Genomic DNA, 18,248 nt, shown 5'->3' with positions numbered 1-18,248 from the left:
AATAGCAACATTTATTTTGTTTTTTTAAGATTTTTAAATTCAGGGGTGCCTGGGTGGCTCAGTCGGTTGAGTGTCCGACTTTGGCTCAGGTCATGATCTCACAGTCTGTGAGTTCGAGCTCCGCGTCGGGCTCTGTGCTGACAGCTCGGAGCCTGGAGCCTGCTTCACATTCTGTGTCTCCCTCTCTCTCTGCCCCTCCCCCGCTCATGCTCTGTCTCTCTCTCTCTCTCTCTCTCTCTCTCTCTGTCAAAAATAAATAAATGTTAAAAAAAAATTTTTTTTAAAAATAAAGAACTGCATGCTCCAGCCAGTGAGCAAGCCAGGTGCCACAACGACAATTATCTTAACGCCACAGTAATTAAGACAATTTGATGTCAGCCCAAGGACAGATCAATATAGTGGTGGAACATATTAGAATCCCGAAGTAGAGACACATTATAGATGGGCATTGACTTACGACAAAATAGCTCAGCAGAGCAGTGGTACTGGGTCAGTCAGAAATCTATATGAAACACTGAAATTTGGGATCTCTGGCTGGCTCAGTCAGGAGAGCATGTGACTCTCGATCTCAAGGTCATGAGTTTAAGCCCCACGTTGGGTATAGCGATTACTAAAAATAAATAAATAAAAAATAAAAACAAGTGAAAGCTATTTTTTTTTTTGAAAAATGAAATTTGACCCCTTCCTCACACTATACTCAAAAAAATCAGTTTCAGATTAACTAAAGCTCTGTGAACAGCAAACAAAATTTCTAGCAGGGTCATGTTTCTGGAACAGCACCCCAAGGCCACTGACCAGGAAAGAAAAGTTTGATAAATTTGAATACACTTAGATTCAGATCTTCTGTTCATTCACAGAGTGGGAGAAAATATTTGTACAATTGACAAATGGATGTGTAGCAGGTGGAACTCTCTTATGCTCTTCGTGATATACTTTTTCTGGAAAGCAATCTGTCATTACCCAGGTTGAGCATGGAGATACCCTACGATAATTCTCTTGGGTAATGACCCAGGAGTAGATCGAATTGCCTTGTGAACCAAGAGATAGGGGAGCACTATCCAAACTGGAAAAACCACCCTTATTGTGTGTATTTCCCAGTCGCTTGTTTTAATTGCTGTATCCTATCCTGTTATATAGTATATACCACAATCTATCCATTGCTTTTCTGGTAGAACTCTGACTAGTTCCTCATTTATGCTGGTTCATCTATGGAGGTGAGCATCTTTTCTTAAAAATTAACTTGTAAGAGGGGCGCCTGGGTGGCTCAGTCAGTTGAGCGTCTGACTTCGGCTCAGGTCATGATCTCGCGGTTTGTGACTTAAAGTCCCACATCGGGCTCTGTGCTGACAGCTCACAGCCTGGAGCCTGCTTCCGATTCTTTGTCTCCCTCTCTCTCTGTCCCTCCCCCCACTTGTACTCTGCCTCTCTCTCAAAAAAATTTAACTTGTAAGAGTTCTTTGTATATTAAGGATCTTAACCTATTATCTACCATATATTTTATGAAATGTATTACCTAATTTGTCATTAATCATTTACCTTTCTTTTTAATATTTTGCTCAATGAAAGCTTTACACTTTTATGCAATAAATTTATCATCAGTATTTCCAATTCTAGTTTGGGGGTGGTTTTTTGGTTTTGTTTTTTTATTTGAGAGAGAGAGAGAGAGAGAGAGAGAGAGAGCACATGCGAGCAGGGGGAGAGGGGCAGAGGGGGAGAGAGACATTTTTTTTCAATTTATTTATTTATTTTGAGAGAGAGCATGCACACAAGTAGGGGAGGGGCAGAGAGTGAGGGGGAGAGACAGAATCACAAGCAGGCTCTGCTCACGGTGCCCGTTGCAGGGCTCAAATCCATAAAACATGAGATCAAACACGCAACCGACTGAGCCACCAGGCAGCCCGAGAGAGAGTGAATCTTAAGCAGGCTCCACACTCGGCATGGAGCCTGACATAGGGCTCGATCCTATGACCATGGGATCACCACCTGAGCTGAAATCAAGAGTCAGATACTTGGGGCACCTGGATGGCTCAGTCGGTTAAGCATCCGACTTCGGCTCAGGTCATGAGCGTGTGGTTTGTGAGTTCGAGCTCCGTGTGGGACTCTGTGCCGACAGCTCAGGGCCTGGAGCCTGCTTCGGATTCTGTGTCTCCCTCTCTCTCTTCCCCTCCCCCACTCACACTCTGGTTCTCCCTCTGTCTCAAAAATAAACGCTAAAAAAAAAGAGTCAGATACTCAACCGACTGAGCCACCCAGGCGCCCCATGGCTTTGGGTTTTATGACATGCTTAGAGTAGTTTTTTTCCACACCAAGATTATACAAACACCCACCCATATTTTATTCTAATATGAATATGGTTTTACTTTTGTTTAGTCCTTGATCTATCCAGAAATTATTTATTTTTGTGGAGGGCTTTCCCTTCAGTGCATCCAAATGAATAGGCAATCATCATGTTAAACCATCTTTTATCATTTATTAAGGTCTCATGCATATATATATATATATATATATACTATTGTAAGGTATAGTAGATACCATGTGGCAGGCAAAATATCTTAGAATTCTTCAAGACTAAAAGGAAACAGCTATGTAAGGATGGGTGTTAGTATCAACACAGATGTTTGTACATAGAAAAAGACACCTCTGTGTTTAGCTGTCAAATAGAGAGAGACTAGGGGAGGGTCCAATGCACAGATGATATCATAAAGGATAGTAGAATTCCATTCGGAACTTCAGAGAGAGACCTTAAGAGAAAACTCTGACCAGCTTCTTCTGCACTCTGAACACTGAACCTAATTTACTGACTTCTTGGCACTAAGTCAATTTTCAGGTAAGTGTCTTCCCACCTGACGTGGGTCTGTCTCTCTCTTCTTTTTAATGTTTATTTATTTTTTGAGAGACATAGAGCGACAGAGCACAGACGAGGGAGGGTCAGAGAGAGAGGGAGACACAGAATCCAAAGCAGGCTCCAAGCTCTGAGTTGTCAGCGCAGAGCCCGATGTGGGGCTCGAACTCACAAGCCGTAAGATCTTGACCTGAGCCGAAATTGGACGCTTAACCGACTGAACCATCCAGGTGCCCCAAACGTGGGTCTCTCTACGCCTTATCAAACAACAGATGAATGTATTAGTTATAAATGACTTAAGTAATAGAAAGCCCAAATTAGAATGGCTCAAATAGGGATTATTTTTCTCATACGAAGCAGCCTAGAGGTGAACAGATACAGGTGCAGGCTTAAGTGACTCAAAATTTCCAAAGGGAAAATGGTGACACCGTCTCTTTTCTCGAGACAGCAAAAAGTCTTCCCAGAAGCCACCTGACCCATTTCTGTTATGCTTCATTGTCCAGAACCGTGTCACCTAACCATTGCTAGCTGCAAGGATGGCTGGGGAAGGCAGGATTCAGCTCTCCTAGCTTCTCCAGTAAGGAGAAGTGAGGAAGCAGAGGGGAGGCGTGGATGGAAGCAAGGAGACAGAGATGACCGTGGGTGGGAGTGGAGGTGGTGAGAGTGGCAGGAGTAGGGGAAGACTTGGTAGGTAAAGCTGACCAGGCTCTTCTGATAGTGGGCACGGGGAAGTGTAAAAGAAGAGTCAAAGACGAACCACACGTTTGGGCCCGAACAGCTGAGACCATTTGCACTCACGGAGCTGGGAAGCTTGAAGGGAGATCTAGACCAGGAGGGAGCGCCGCGTACCTGACCTGACAGAGCAAAGTTTCGTTTTGTGTTGTTTTGTTTTTCTTGGAGGGAGGACGCATTGTGCCGTGGACACTGACCGTGTTCAGGATTCGACAGTGTGAGTCGGGACATTCTTATGTTCGTGACAGATGAGAAGCTTTTTGTAATACAAACTAAACCACCATTTTCTAACCTTTCAGACGACTCTTTCTGCCTTGGAAAGAGCCAAGGAAAAAGGCGTCTCCTGCTGGCCAAATGAGCTAGGAGTACAGCAGAGGGGCCCTCAGGAGAGTCATGGAACCCCAGAAGCTGGTGAATGTAGGATTTCTGCTGTGTTCCGTGAACTGCCTCTTGTTAGAGACTGTAGCTTCCCCCGCATCACCTTTATCTGCCTCTGAAACACAAGACGCAGCAGGATGGAAACCACGGTCAAGGGGTGTGCTTGCCGTGAGGATGAATCTTCCCATCACCTCCGGAAGACGTCAGATTCATGTCTCAGGTTAGGAAAAGCTGATCTTGTATTGAAAAATAATGTGCACAGGAAAGCAAACTATTGTGGTTTAGTTCAGTTTAGATCAATAAGCACTAACCCACCTATTGTTCCCCAAACCCTTTGCTGAATTGATGAGGTTTGGGGGGGTGACAGTGGGGTTCGTGGGGTCCTGAACCGACGGCCAAGAAAGAATTTTTGAAGACGTCTTTGGTGCAAAACGGTGATTTTATTGAAGCACGGGGACAGAACCCATGACAGGAAGAGCTGCCCCGGGACCATGAGGAGAGACTAGTTATATACTATGGGGTTGAGTGAGGTAAAGTCCAGGGGAAGTCTCCAGTGAGAGTTTCACACACTAAAGAAGACTCCCAGGATAGTGGAGGCCTAGCTATTGCCAAGGGAAGGTTGTTTTTCCCTCCAGCAAAGCATCAGCCTTAACACAGTAGGGAGTTCTGGAGAAAAGTTTTACCGGCCAGCCTCAAGTTATTTGCCAACGGGCTGCAGGTTACAAGGAAACTTGGTTCTATCTGCCATTTCCTTCTGCCTTTGTTTCCCCCATCACTATGGAGGGGTGATGGAGACTTAGGGCCTGCAGGACTATGATCTCTATCAGTTAACCATTTGTTTTTCCCTTTCCTTCGTTCTTGGGCAGCCAGGAGCACCAGAGGAATATCACACATATCCCACCTGGTTGTGGGGGGTGCTGTTCATGGCCTGTCAGCTTGCCTTATGTTCCCTCATCAGAATGACACGGATTAGGAGTTCACAGTTGGGCAGCCAAAGCCAGAGATGCCAACCTTCTATGAAATATGTCAGAGGCTACTTGAGGACAAAGGGATCATTCAAGTTGCTTGGCGGGGAGGGGCTAGGGAAGACTTGCTTCCAAAGGCCAGCTTCAGACATGAACACATATACTGCTCAGATCTTTTCACGAAGTGCCCTCATGTACAAGGAGGCGAAGATGATGTTCCTCTGAGGGTACTTTTTAATTTTTTTTTAATTTTTACTTATTTTTGAGAGAGAGAGAGAGTGGGGGAAGAGCAGAAAGAGAGGGACACACAGAATCTGAAGCAGGCTCCAGGTTCCGAGCTGGCAGCAAAGAGCCTGATGCGGGGCTCGAACTCACGAACCAGTTTGATCATGACCTGAGCCAAAGTGGAACACTTCGTCAACTGAGCCACCCAGGCGCCCCATGGGATACCTTTTTTTTAATGTATATTCCTTGGATATCTGAGAGGCACCACACTAAAATCATTAAGTATATGGGCTCTGGGCAACCATAAGAGCATGATATCTGGGACAGCTATGTGAACTTGAACCAGGGTTCAAATCCCAGCGTTATCCCTTACTTGATCTCTCATCAGTGAATGTCTATGCTTTTTCTGCAGAAAACCACAGGTCCTGGCTGAGCAACTTCAGGAATTACTTGCAGGATCACATCAAGAACTCCATACCTTCAGCAGCCATTTTTGCTTTTCTGATCACCGCAACCATGATGGGGATCCTCTGTTGCCTCACGTAAGCTGCTCTGGGATGAAGAGAGGGAAGGGGAGCTTGAGGGAGAGGCAGGAACAATCAAGTTCCCCACCAGCCTGTACAACTATAATTAAGGGAAAGGTTTTTTTAATTTTTTTTTTAATGTTTATTTATTTTAGAGAGAGAGAGAGAGAGAGAGAGCAAGAGAGAGACAGAGCATGAGCAGGGGAGGGGCAGAGAGAGAAGGAGACACAGAATCTGAAGCAGGCTCCAGGCTCTGAGCTGTCAGCCTAGGCTCAAATTCACCAGCCGTGAGATCATGACCTAAGCTGAAGTCGGACACCCAGCCGACTGAGCCACCCCAGGCGCCCCTAATTAAGGGAAAGTTTTAAGGAAGGTAATTCTTGTTTCATCCAACCCACTCCATCCATTACCAATGACTTATAGGTGACATTGAATAACCAGTGTTTATAGCTGATCTTTTTTTTTTCTAACTTCATTAACTCCAAATGTCTTTCCCTTTGGTTTAGGAATTATACATGGAAAACATCTAATTACCTATGTGTTCAATTGCCTGAAACTCGGCCACAAAATTTATCTATGTAAATCATATGAAGTCAGAGAGATTCGTGAAATAGTTCACAAAATAAACATAGCTAGGAAAACCTAAATTTTATTGTCTGGTGGGTCAATGCTATGGTGGGAGACAGAGTCCAAGGCGGGGAACCTATGAAAACATGAGATGGGATTAAAAAGGCTTTGCCTGCTAAAGGACTGTTCAAAGTGCATAAACTAATAAAGTGACTGAGGGCAGAGATCGGTTTAAGGGTGTGGCGTCTCCGCCTAAAGCTCCTGATAATCTGAAAAGATCACACGATCAAGAACCCTATCTAGGAAACAACAACCTTGGATATGGTTACGGACACAGAACTGGAGCCAAACAGAAGTCAGCTAGGTTTTCGAGAGGCGCTTATTGCCAAAGAAACCATGAGCCAGAACTAAATGAGCTGTCTGTTGTTTGAGCCTTAAAATTGTATTTGGGCTTCTGACCTTGCATGAGAAGGACACAGGCTTCGGAGTTTCCCAGGGTGGCTCCCGGGCACTTGCTTCAGATGCAGCCACAATGACTAGTAGGGAGAGCCTCCCAGCAGGTGGGCAGTGGGCCCTGGAGCTTCTCCTGGAAAGCAGACCGGGCCTCATCGGCGTCTGCCCGGCAGGGTTCCGGCGCTACTGCTGAGCCAGAACTCTGTGTGGCGCCCATTATTCCTTTGCCAATGGGGATGTTCATGGTGATTAGACTCTTCCTGCTCCCTCATTGTATTTGGGTTGTGCGGATCAGGAGCAGATAACGTGTTTAACTTAATAAGTCGCTTAAACCAAGAAGAAAGAGCTGCACCCAGAATTGAGAGAACCAAGCTTCACCCAGGTACTCTGTACTTCGAGCTGGACACACTGATGAATGAGATTTTGGTCTTGGGGGAACATGGTGCCACAAATCAGGTGTTCTGGAAGCAATGAGACAGGAATTCGGTGTGCAGGACATTATCAGGGATCAACACCTGTGGAGGGTAGGGGGCGGAAGGGAGAGGTCGAACTGCCTCGCAAGCCCAACGAAGCCTCAGGTGACCCCAACAGAGTCATCTCACATTAGCCTGATGTGGCCGATACTTTATAGAGGCTGTGTGTTGACAACTGTCTCAGCAGCCGGAGAAACAAGGCCGTTCTCGGGGGGGAACCCAAGTGGCGTATTTCCGTGCGCACCACAGGGTGGGGGCATGGCACGTATGGAAGGGAAAATGAAATCGATTTCGGGTGGCCGGTAACACAGGCTGCAGAAGACGCCGGCCATGTGTTCACCAGGTCTGCTCCTTCTTCCCAAGCACAGAGAAAGGCTGCATTTCCCAAGTAAAGGAAGCCAGGACTCAACTCAGGGTGTATCTGATTGTCTATCTCTTGAAGTAGATGGCTCACCCTGAGGAGAAAACCCAGTAAGCCCTTGCTGGGAACAAGCAAATGGCTAGTGAAAGACACCAGTGAGGACAGTGAGAACAAGAGGGAAAGCAAGATCTAGCAAAACAAAACAAGACATTGATGAAAAAATATAAAAGGAGAGAGGGAAAACAGGATAAACAAAGCCAGCACCATTAAAGAGACTTAGTTGATTTAAAAAACCTTATTTAGGGGTGCCTGGGTGGCTCAAGCATCCGACTTAGGCTCAGATCATGAACTCGCGGTTTGTGAGTTTGAACCCCATGTCAGGCTGTGTGCTGAGTGTGGAGCCTGCTTAAGATTCTCTTCTCTCTCTCTCTCTCTCTCTCTGTCACAGGGCACCTTAGTGGCTCATTCCATTAAGTGTCTGGCTTCAGCTCAAGTCATGATCTCATGGTTCGTGAGTTCGAGCCCCGCATTTGGGCTCTGTGCTGACAGCTGAGAGCCTGGAGCCTGCTTTGGATTCTGTGTCTCCCTCTCTCTGTTCCTCCCCCACTCACGCTCTCTCTCTCTCTCTCTCTCTCTCTCTCTCTCAAAAATAAATAAAGATTGCACTGTCTCTTTCTCTCAAAAATAAAGATTAAAAAAATTTTAATAAAAAATAAAATAGAGAAAGTAAGATTAAAGGAAAAAAACGATATATGCAGGGGACACATAATTAATTTCTTCGTAGAAGACAAGCAAAATAATACAACAGGAAAAGACACTCAAGGTATAATTTGTTTTCGGGGCACCTGGGTGGCGCGGTCGGTTAAGCGTCCGACTTCAGCCAGGTCACAATCTCGCGGCCCGTGAGTTCGAGCCCTGCGTCAGGCTCTGGGCTGATGGCTCAGAGCCTGGAGCCTGTTTCCGATTCTGTGTCTCCCTCTCTCTCTGCCCCTCCCCCGATCATGCTCTGTCTCTCTCTGTCCCAAAAATAAATAAATGTTGAAAAAAAAATTTTTAAAAAAGGTATAATTTGTTTTCATGTTACAGAAATAAAGGAAGATTTGAGTCTATGATCATAAAGGGCACATGAAGCCCCAGGAATAGTAGAATCTCAACAACACTGATTTTTTAAAACCATATTTCACCATAAGGATTGGAAAGAGTTTCTCTCTGCCTCTTTATCCTCTATACTCACCTATACACCACTAGCTGAAGCTGTAAAGAGGCTTAAACTAGATGCTTTGTTGCCTGAGGAAATCAGAGAACCGTGTATAAGGAAGTTTTTGTGATTGAGCCCTGGGCCTCGGGCTGCGTGCTGATAGCACAGAGCCTGCTTGAGATCCTCTCTCTCCCTCTCTCTCTGCCCCTCCCCCACTCACGCTGGCTTGCTCTCTCCCTCTCTCCGTCTCAAGGAAATAAGCATAAAGAAGTTTAAAAACCTTACTAAATGTCCATTACCTGGTTAAAGAAACAACTTAAGGATAATCTCGTGGAATCATATTCAGGAAGTATTATAGTGGAAAAAGCAGATTATGACAGAGGATATACAATTGAAACCAATTTGTTATTAAAAACTATATGTACAGGGGGAAAAAAGCTTCCAGGGATGTCACCAAAGTATCAGACGTGGCTCACCTCCTTGTGCCGGCGAATGGGCGGCTGTGATTAGTTTCCTATTGCAGCTGCTACTGATTTTCACGTTTCTTTTCATCTGACTGCACTTCCCGGGCTTTTCCACAACAAATTGTATTGCTTAATTAGTAAGGTTCTTAAACTTTTTTATGCTTATTTCTTTGAGAGGGAGAGAGGGAGAGAGCAAGCCAGCATGAGTGGGGGAGGGGCAGAGAGAGAGGGAGAGAGAGGATCTCAAGCAGGCTCCGTGTTGTCAGCACACAGCCCGATGCCCAGGGCTCAATCACAAAAACCGTGAGATCACGACCGGAGCCGAAATCAAGAGTCCGACACTCAACCGACGAAGCCACCCAGGCACCTGTGATTAGTAAGCTTTTTTTCAAATGTTTATTTTTGAGAGAGAGAGAAAGCAACAGTACTGGAGCAGGGGGAGAGGGCAGGAAGAGAGAGAATCTCAAGCAGGCTCTGCAGTGACATCACAGAGTCCCGGTTCAGGTCTTGAACACGTGAACCATAAGATCGTGGCCGAAGCAGAAATCAAAAGTCGGATGCTTAACTGACTGAGCCACCCAGGCACCCCTGATTAGTAAGTTTTTTAAAAGATACTTTAACAACAAAAGAAGATGGGTGCCTGGCCGGCTCAGTCATTAGAGCATGCAAGTCTTCGTCTTGGGTTGGTGAATTCCAGCCCCACCTTGGCAATAGAGATGACTCAAAAAGAAAATCTTTATTGTGTTATTATCATTATTTGTTTTTAAAGAGAGACATAACAAGCAGGGGACAGGGGGACAGGGGCAGAGGGAGAAAGATAATCTTTTTTTTTTTAATGTTTTATTTTTAGTTTTGAGAAAGAGAGAAACAGAGCACATGTGGGGGAGGGCAGAGAGACGGAGACACAGAACCCGAAGTAGGCTCCAGGCTCCGAGCTGTCATCACAGAGCCCCATGCGGGGCTCTAACTCACGAGCCGTGACATCATGACCTGAGCCGCAGTCAGACGCTTAACCAACTGAGCCACCCAGGTGCCCCAAATAAAACCTTTTTTTAATTTTTTTTTTTTTGAAAGAGAGAGAGTATGTGTACGTGCCATGAGCAGCAAAGGATCAGAAAGAGAGAATCCCAAACAGGTTCTAGGCTCTGAGCTGTCAGCCCACAGCCCGACATGGGGCTCAAACTCAGAAACCGTGAGATCATGACCAGAACCGAAGTTGGACACTTAACTGACTGAGCCACCCTGGGACCCCATGACAAAGAAAGAGAGTCTTAAGCAGGCTCCACACTCAGCCCAGAGCCTGATGTGAGGCTCGATCCCATGACCCTGGGATCATGACCTAAGCCAAAATCAAGAGTTGGACACTCAACCGACTGAGCCCCCAGACTCCCTCAGAACACAATCTTTTGAAAAAAAGAACCAGAGGTGGAACCTCTGTTCTGTTTCTACTTTTTGAGTGAAAATGATTTCCCAGTGGAAATTCGTGCATACATACATCCAAAAGAAGAAAAGCCACGTGACCATACTTGTACATCTACCTCCAACCTCAACTACACAATTCATCAAAGCATTTTGTCTGAATGAAATCGTGTGGTTCATATCAAAAGAAGGCTTTGTCTAAAATCACATCCCGGGGGGTGTCCTGCAGCTTAGTCGGTTGAGCCTCCAACTCTTGGTTTGGGCTCAGGTCACGACCTCAAGGTTTGTAAGTTTGAGCCCCACATTGGGCTCTGCGCTGACAGGGTGAAGCCTACTTGGGATTCTCTCTGTCTCTCCTTCTCTCTCTACCCTTTCCCCTCTCTCTCTCTCTCTCTCTCTCTCTCTCTCTCTCTCTCAAACTAAATAAATAAAAACTTTAAAAATCATATTTTGGAAAAGGTAATGTAATTACAAAGTAACTCTGCAGACCAGGAATTCAAACCTCGTTCATCAGTTTCTCTTCTTTTCCCAGTATTCTTGTAGGTGAACCAGTCCAATGAAGCACTAGAAAATTCAGTTGGACAACTGTGGTGTTTGGCTTGCTGGATTCCGAGGGAGTGCAGAGTGTGCTATTTGCTTACAGTAAGGAGGAACCTGTTGGTTAAAATTAAATTGTCTTCCATGTTTACCTTTGCCTTTATTTTCTCCTTTAAAACATGCGATTGAAAAATGGGAATAGCCTTATTGCCGTTTTGATTATAAAAGTAATACATATTTTATTACAAAAAATTTCCTAAAATAAGAAGAAAAAGTACCCGTAATGCCAGTGACCCAGAAATAAATATTGTTAACATCTTGGCACATCTCCTTTCAAACTTTTTTCTATGCTTGTATTACCAGTTTTCCAAAGTCTTTTATTTTATTATTTTCTTAACGTTTATTATTTATTTTTGAGAGAGACAGAGAGACAGATTGCTAGAGGGGAGGGGCAGAGAGAGAGAGGGAGACACAGAGTCTGAAGCAGGCTCCAGGCTCTGAGCTGTCAGCACAGAGCCCGATGCAGGGCTCGAACTCATGGACCGCGAGATCATGACCTGAGCCGAAGTCGGATGCTTAACCGACTGAGCCACCCAGCCCTCCCCGCCCTTTTTTTTTTTTTAAAGAAGGATATCCATCATGTCACACAATTTAAGTTTATTTATTTATTTTTGAGAGAAAGCAAGCAGAGGAGGGGCAGAAAGAGAGAGAGAGAGAATCCGAAGCAGGCTCTGTACTGTCAGCACAGAGCCCGACACGGGACTGTAACCCATGTATACAGTGAGATCATGACCTGAGCTGAACCCAAGAGCCAGAGACATTTAGCCAACTGAGCCACTCAGGCACCCCTCCCAAAATCTTTCCTGTGAAACAACAGTTCTGTTTTAATAAATGTTATGAGCTAGGAGGGCTCAATCAAAGGCCAACGAAGTTTGAGAGGTGCCAGATTAAACATATTTAAGTATGCTTTTTCAAGATTTTATTTTGAAGCAATCTCTGCAGCCAACATGAGGCTCAAACTCAAAACCCCGAGATCAAGAGTGACACACTCCACCGACTGAGCCAGCCAGGTGCCCGTAAGAGTGTTTCTTTGCTCCAGGACTTGCAAAGGCCTTTTGAACGGCTAACATGACTCTCCACCAGAGGGTATGATGTGCGGTATTTCCCAAACAAATTTGAACATGGGATTTGTTTTTATGGATATCTGCACTCTTTGAGAAATGGATGCGTGTGCACACAGTCACAACCTGGTTTTTTTCACATAGTGTCGGTAAATATATGTCTATACAATTTTAAGTGTCGCATAGTACTCCTTGCCATGGATATGACATAAGTCATGTAACCATTTAGGGTGTTTCTACTTGTTTACTATTATAATATATATTATAATATGATACTATTATAAATGTAATGCTGGTAATAGTTGTACAAATTATTAATTTGCTTTTCCCCTTTGCTGTTCTGAGTTTGAAATCATTCATTCGGTGGATACTTACTGAACACATACTGTGACTCAGGCACTGTTCTGGGCAGGTAACAAAACAGACACTAATCCCAGCTCTTGTGGAGCCCTGTGCTGGTGGAAGGATCCAGATCACTCCAGCAAATTGGTGAACCTCCAACAAGACGTGTTCCAGGCACAAGGCGCAAGAGGGTACACATGCTGAGTCAAGAGTACCCCCTCTGCATTCGAAAACAGCAAAGAAACCAGAGCAAGTGAGGGCAAAGTAGGTCCTTGTGGGCCGTTGGAAGGATCCTGGGGTGATAGGGGAGCCAACAGAAGGTTTGGAGCAGAGAAGGGATATAATTCGATAGACGTTTTATAGCGTCATGTCAGCTGCCATGTTGAGAATATAAGGGGCCAAAAACAGGAGCAGGGAGACCAGTCAGGTGAGAGATGACCTCACTTGGACCCGGGTGGGGAGCAGCGGAGTTGCGCAAAGTGTCAGATGCTGGAGAGGTCGCGAGGGGAGAATCGGGCAGGATTTGATTCCAAGTCAAATGACATGCGGGAGAGAGGGAGGCTCCCAGGGGGCCTCCCAGGCTTCTGACCCCAGCGAGTGAAGGGAAACCTGCTGCAAGTTAGGAATTTCCCGCACGAAAAGAAAGACTGAAGTGGTATTTGACTTGATACTGAGGTGAGATCTAGGCAGCCGTCAGCCACAGGCCACCCCGCAGGCCAAGGTGAGCTCGGTTACAGAGGCTGCTGATGAAACCAAAAGGCTGTGCTAGAGGCTAACAGGGGACCAGAGGGCCAAGTGAACAGATTTGGTGTTCCCCTCCCCCTTGGCCCCTCCTCGCCCCCAGGGCAAGCCCTGTCCTGTCTTCTAATCCCACAGCCTCACCTGCTTTCAAACTGTATGTACTCTTCAGGGGGTTTCTCTGTTTACTTGCTTTATGTTCTGAGATTCTGCCACGTCGATGCTTATAGACGTGACTAAGATTTGCACCCGTCCTGTCGAATGGCCTATTGCCTGAGAAGAGCTGGACTCACTTAGCCCATCAACTGTAGAAGGACATTTATACTGTTTCTGGGGTTTGTTTTCTCTTCTCGACAAAGCTTCTAGAAGAGCATGTCTCATAGTGCGCACGGACAAGAGTGTCTCTACGGAATACAGCCTGTGATTGACTTGCTGGGTCAAAGGGTAAGTGCATGCTGCATCAATGCCAGCTTCCCAGAGTGATTGCACGGATTTACACTTCCTGCCAGCGTTAGTGGGAGTATAATGTTCCCATGATCCCACATGCTTCAGCACATGGAATATCAGGAGTCTTCTACCCGGGTAGATGAGAGGTTGGATCATCTTGTGCTCTTACCCTGCATTTCCCTGATAACCGATGAGGCTGAAGCCCTTTCCCTGTCTTTATGGATTATTCGTCTTTCTCTTATATGAACTTCCTGTTAGTGAATTTTGCCCATTTTTCTCATTTGTAGTGTTGTTTACCCATCTGTAGGAATTCTTGATATATCCTGTATACCATTGTTTTGAATGTGATTGAAGTGAAAATGCCTTCTCCCAGCTAGAAGATTCGATTTTCACTCTTGCTAGGATGTAATTTCAAGAGGATGTATTTGCTTGAAGGTAGACAAATTCACGCATCACTTTCTTCTAAGAAATCCTTTTCTATCCCCATGTCGTAAAGGAAGTCTCCTGCATTCCAAAAGTTTTGCACATTTGCCTTTCACATTTAAGTCCTTAAACTACTCCAATTAATTTTCGTAGGGTGTGAGACCGAGTTCAATTTTATTTTGTTACTATTGTGAGAAGCTATACTTTTCCACTCTTGAACCTTGAACTGAATTTCGGTGCCTAAAGGCAGTTCTCGGAATTGAGAGAAGCAGATACCTGCAATAAATTCCAAGAAGCAATAAATTCCAAGGAGCAGACCCAGATTCTGAGCACTGAGCACCCCTGAACCGGAACCGGCCGCCCAGGAAAGCCTGTGAGGCCGGCTTTTCTCTGAGTCAGCTGACTCGGTCGGGGGTACTTTTCCACCCTGAGCCTCCCTCAAAACTCTAACTAAATTTTGCTGGAGGAGTCACCCTCTCTGAAGTTCTTCTGACTGCGGTAGTTTGGATAAAGTGTTAGTTTTCACGTCTAACGAGTCTCAGTTTTCATTCTGATAATATGCATCCCCGATATGCCCAGTACTACCTAGTGCTAGTCTGCACTTTCCCTATGGCTCTACCTGTTAGGGTCTTGGAACTGCATTGGATCTATAGGCCGACGGAACCTTCCAAACCGTGAATATGACTCAGCTCTCCATTTTGTAGCTCTTCTTTAATGGATTCCAGTAGAATCTTGTAATTCTGGCTACACGATATACAGTTACGTTTACTCCTAGGTAGTTTGCATTTTACATGTCACACTGAATGGCATCTCTTAGAATTATATTTTCTTTTTTGAATGTTTATTTATTTAGAGAGAGAGGGGAAATAGGGAGCAGGTGGGAGAAGGGTAGAGAGAAGGAGAGAGAGAATCCTAAGCAGGCTCCGCGCTGTCAGCGCAGAGCCCGATGCGGAGCAAATTATATTTTCTGTGTGTTGTTGGTGTATAGAAGTGTGATTGATTTCTGTGTAATGACTGTAGCCAGCAACCTTACTAATACCACTTATTAATTTTAATAATTTATTGATAGATTTTTAAATATTTTACAAAGACAATAGAATATCTGCAGACGGTGACAATTTCGTTTCTTCTTTTCCAATCTTTATAGCTTCTATACTTTTATTTTTACCTGACTCTGCTGGATACGACTTGCAATACAAAATCTTAAAGGAAACGCATTTAGCTTTTTACCACTAAGTATATTTCTTGTAGATTTTTTACCAATAACTTTTTTTAATGGAAGATTTTTTTAAATGGCTATTTTATTTATTTTGAGAGGCAGAGAGAGAGGGAGAGAGCTCAAGTAGGGGAGGGGCAGAGAGAACCCCAAGCAGGCTAGGGGAACCATGAAATCATGACCTGAGCTGAAATCAAGAGTCAGACACTTAACCGACTGAGCCACTCACGTGCCTTACAAATAACTTTTAAAGATCAGGTTAAGGATGCTCCCATCTATGCCTAGTTTGTTAAAAGTTTGTTTTTTACTACCAAGAATAGATTTTGACTTCAATTGAATATTTTTCATCTACTGAGATAGATAATAGGATTTTCCCATTAATATGTTAACATGGTAAATTTGGATTAATACATTTTCTTTTTTTTTTCTTGATTAATACATTTTCTACCATTAAGCTAATCTTGAATTCAAATACTGAAGGTTTGGGACCAATTTGGTTATGTGCAGTTTCTGCCAGATCGCACCCCCTGGGGCCTTTTCTTGTTTGTGTGTAGTGATTTTTTGTATTTTACCGTGAGCTGCAGGGGCAAACTGTACTGACAAATTCTCAAGGGAGAATTTTTGTTTAGCCTCTTGTGGTAGACACAATTAGTAGTCCTGCAGAAAATAGATTAGTGGTCGCCAAGGGCCAAGGACCAGGGGGCTGGGGAGTGACTGCTAATGGGGCTGAGGCTTCCTTTGAGCGTGATGAAAATGTTCTGGAATGAGAGAGTGGTGATGGTTCTACTAAAAAACACTGACTTGTTCACTTTGAATGGGTGAATTTTATCCCGTCTTGGGCTAGTCCTCAGAGGAGGCCTGCTTCATGGGGAGGTGGGGAAAAGGAAGCCTGGTTTGGCTCGGAAGAAGTGAGGCCACGTGTACTGTGGTTTCTCTACCCAGACGAACGAGGCAACTCTAGTTCTGAATATATTCTCTGTGCATAAAGGAAGGTCTGGACAGTTCCAGAGCAAACTGAGGAGGGTTGCTCCCTCTGGAGAGTGGGAATCGATGAAGGGTGAGTGCAACTGCTGGCTAAGAGGTCGGACGCATGTCCAATTGTAAGACAGCGCTTTCCTCACTAGTGGTACCAGTTTCGACTCCCAGCAGCAATGTTCAAGAACTCACGTGGACTCCTATCGGCTCTAACACTTGATATGGTAAGACTTTCTCGATTTTGATAACTGAGTGGGCATACAGTGAAGTCTTGACTTGCATCTATCTCCCTGGTCACTAACGAACTTGAACATCTGTTTGTTTATTGATCATATGTATTTCTCCATATGTGAGATGTTTATTTCCTGTTTTTTACCCATTTGTCTACTGGATTATTTTACTCTTTTAAAGACTTTATTTTTAAGTAATCTCTACCCCCAACGTGGGGCTGAATCTCACAATCCCAAGATCAAGAGTCACGTGCTCTACTGACTGAGCCAGCCAGGTGCCCCTCTACTGCCTTTTTAAATACTGTTATAGTCCTTTATGTATTTATAACAGGAACTGTTTGTCATTTGCCTATACTCAAAATACTTTCTCTCAATGCACATGTGGTCTTTTTTGCTTTTTGGTTTGTTTTTTGACAAGTAAAAGTTCTTACTGGTAACAAAGTCAAACTTATCAGCGTTCTGTTTTATAGTCAGTCGTTTGTCCGCATTGTTTAAGAAATCTTTTCCTATCCCCGAAAGTAAGAGTTCTTTGCTGATGTTTTGTTTCCAGAGTTTTTTGACATTTAAGCGTGTTTTTGACATTTAAATTCTTAATCCATCTGGAATAGATTGTTTTTGCAGGAAGAAGGCTCTAATTTTATCTCTTTCAATATAAATAACCATTTTCCAGCTTCAGTTAATGAAAGTCTTTCTTGAGTTACCTAACATGCCAAGTGCATCGTATACCACAGTTGTACACGTGCAGGGTGTGTCTGCGTTCTGTAATGTATTGCGTTGCTCAGTTAGTATATCCCTGCACAAGTATCATACCCTTAATTTCGATAGCACCCTCTTTCCTTGTCCGTCTCTGTCTCTGTGTCTCTCAGCTTTCTATACTTCCTTTAGGGTAATCTTGGGGAAGGGAGCCATCAATCATGTGATCTCAGCCTCTTAACAGAGAAAACTGCGTGATGTCCAAAGTCTTCCGTTGGACTTTCTCCTCGTGGCTATATGGTACTGGAAGGTCCGCATAAGATTATATAGAGCAATGAACTGCTTATAATAGTGTGAGGTTACTAGCCTCGGGAAAAGGGGACCAGGTTTGGGTCAGGTAAAGGTATCTATGGATGTAGACAGCCCTGAGCCCTGTAAGCCCAGTCAATGTTTTGCTCAGAAACCCTTCCATGATTTAGACTGCTGCTTTAACGCCACCAAAGCATTAGGATGCTAAGGAATCCTGTTCTAGGATTCCTAAGGAATGTCGGTTCCCTTTACTTCCACTGATCCCTCAAAATTTTTGTGGCATTAAGAGTAGAAGATGTGGCGTAAGACAAGTAAAAACAGTTTGCTGTTCGGGGCAATCAGGCCTCCCATCACCGAACTGCAGCCAGCAATGTAAATGACAGGGTACCGGCAGCCCAGGAGCCTTAAAGGCATTTTCGCAACGCGCTGGGCCCGCAGAGATTTCTGGGTAGAGCCCGGAGTCGGAGCGACGGCTTCCTTCCAGTCCCCACCGATTCGGCCAGGGCTGTGGGCGGAGCCGGTGGGCCCTCCGCCGGGAGGGCGCGGTCTGCTGGGTTCCTCACGGCCCCTCTGTGTTCAGCCTCGAGGTTGGCCGGGGGCGGGGCCAGGTCAGGGG

General features: G+C 44.8%; 1 protein-coding gene across 1 annotated transcript; it reads left to right on the top strand.

Annotated features, from left to right (window-relative positions):
- Positions 1–2,730: 2,730 nt before the first annotated feature.
- On the top strand, positions 2,731–11,246 carry SMIM9 (small integral membrane protein 9). Its single transcript, XM_043570572.1, has 4 exons — positions 2,731–2,827; positions 3,874–4,172; positions 5,555–5,684; positions 11,134–11,246. The coding sequence occupies exons 2-4, from the start codon at positions 3,968–3,970 to the stop codon at positions 11,159–11,161; spliced, it is 363 nt and encodes a 120-aa protein (XP_043426507.1). The 5' UTR covers positions 2,731–2,827; positions 3,874–3,967; the 3' UTR covers positions 11,162–11,246.
- Positions 11,247–18,248: the final 7,002 nt, after the last annotated feature.

Source organism: Prionailurus bengalensis, chromosome X, assembly GCF_016509475.1.
Source record: "Prionailurus bengalensis isolate Pbe53 chromosome X, Fcat_Pben_1.1_paternal_pri, whole genome shotgun sequence".
NCBI classification, from domain to species: domain Eukaryota; kingdom Metazoa; phylum Chordata; class Mammalia; order Carnivora; family Felidae; genus Prionailurus; species Prionailurus bengalensis.
The sequence above is the reverse complement of the archived record's forward strand: the minus strand, read 5'-3'. Positions and strand labels throughout refer to the sequence as shown.

Bases quoted from the DNA above. Each gene is read 5' to 3' on its own strand.
- SMIM9 (XM_043570572.1), top strand. From the start codon at position 3,968: ATGGAACCCCAGAAGCTGGTGAATGTAGGATTTCTGCTGTGTTCCGTG. The intron at 4,173-5,554 runs GTTAGGAAAAGC...CTTTTTCTGCAG, and splicing joins ACGTCAGATTCATGTCTCAG to AAAACCACAGGTCCTGGCTG. The intron at 5,685-11,133 runs GTAAGCTGCTCT...TTCTTTTCCCAG, and splicing joins GGGATCCTCTGTTGCCTCAC to TATTCTTGTAGGTGAACCAG.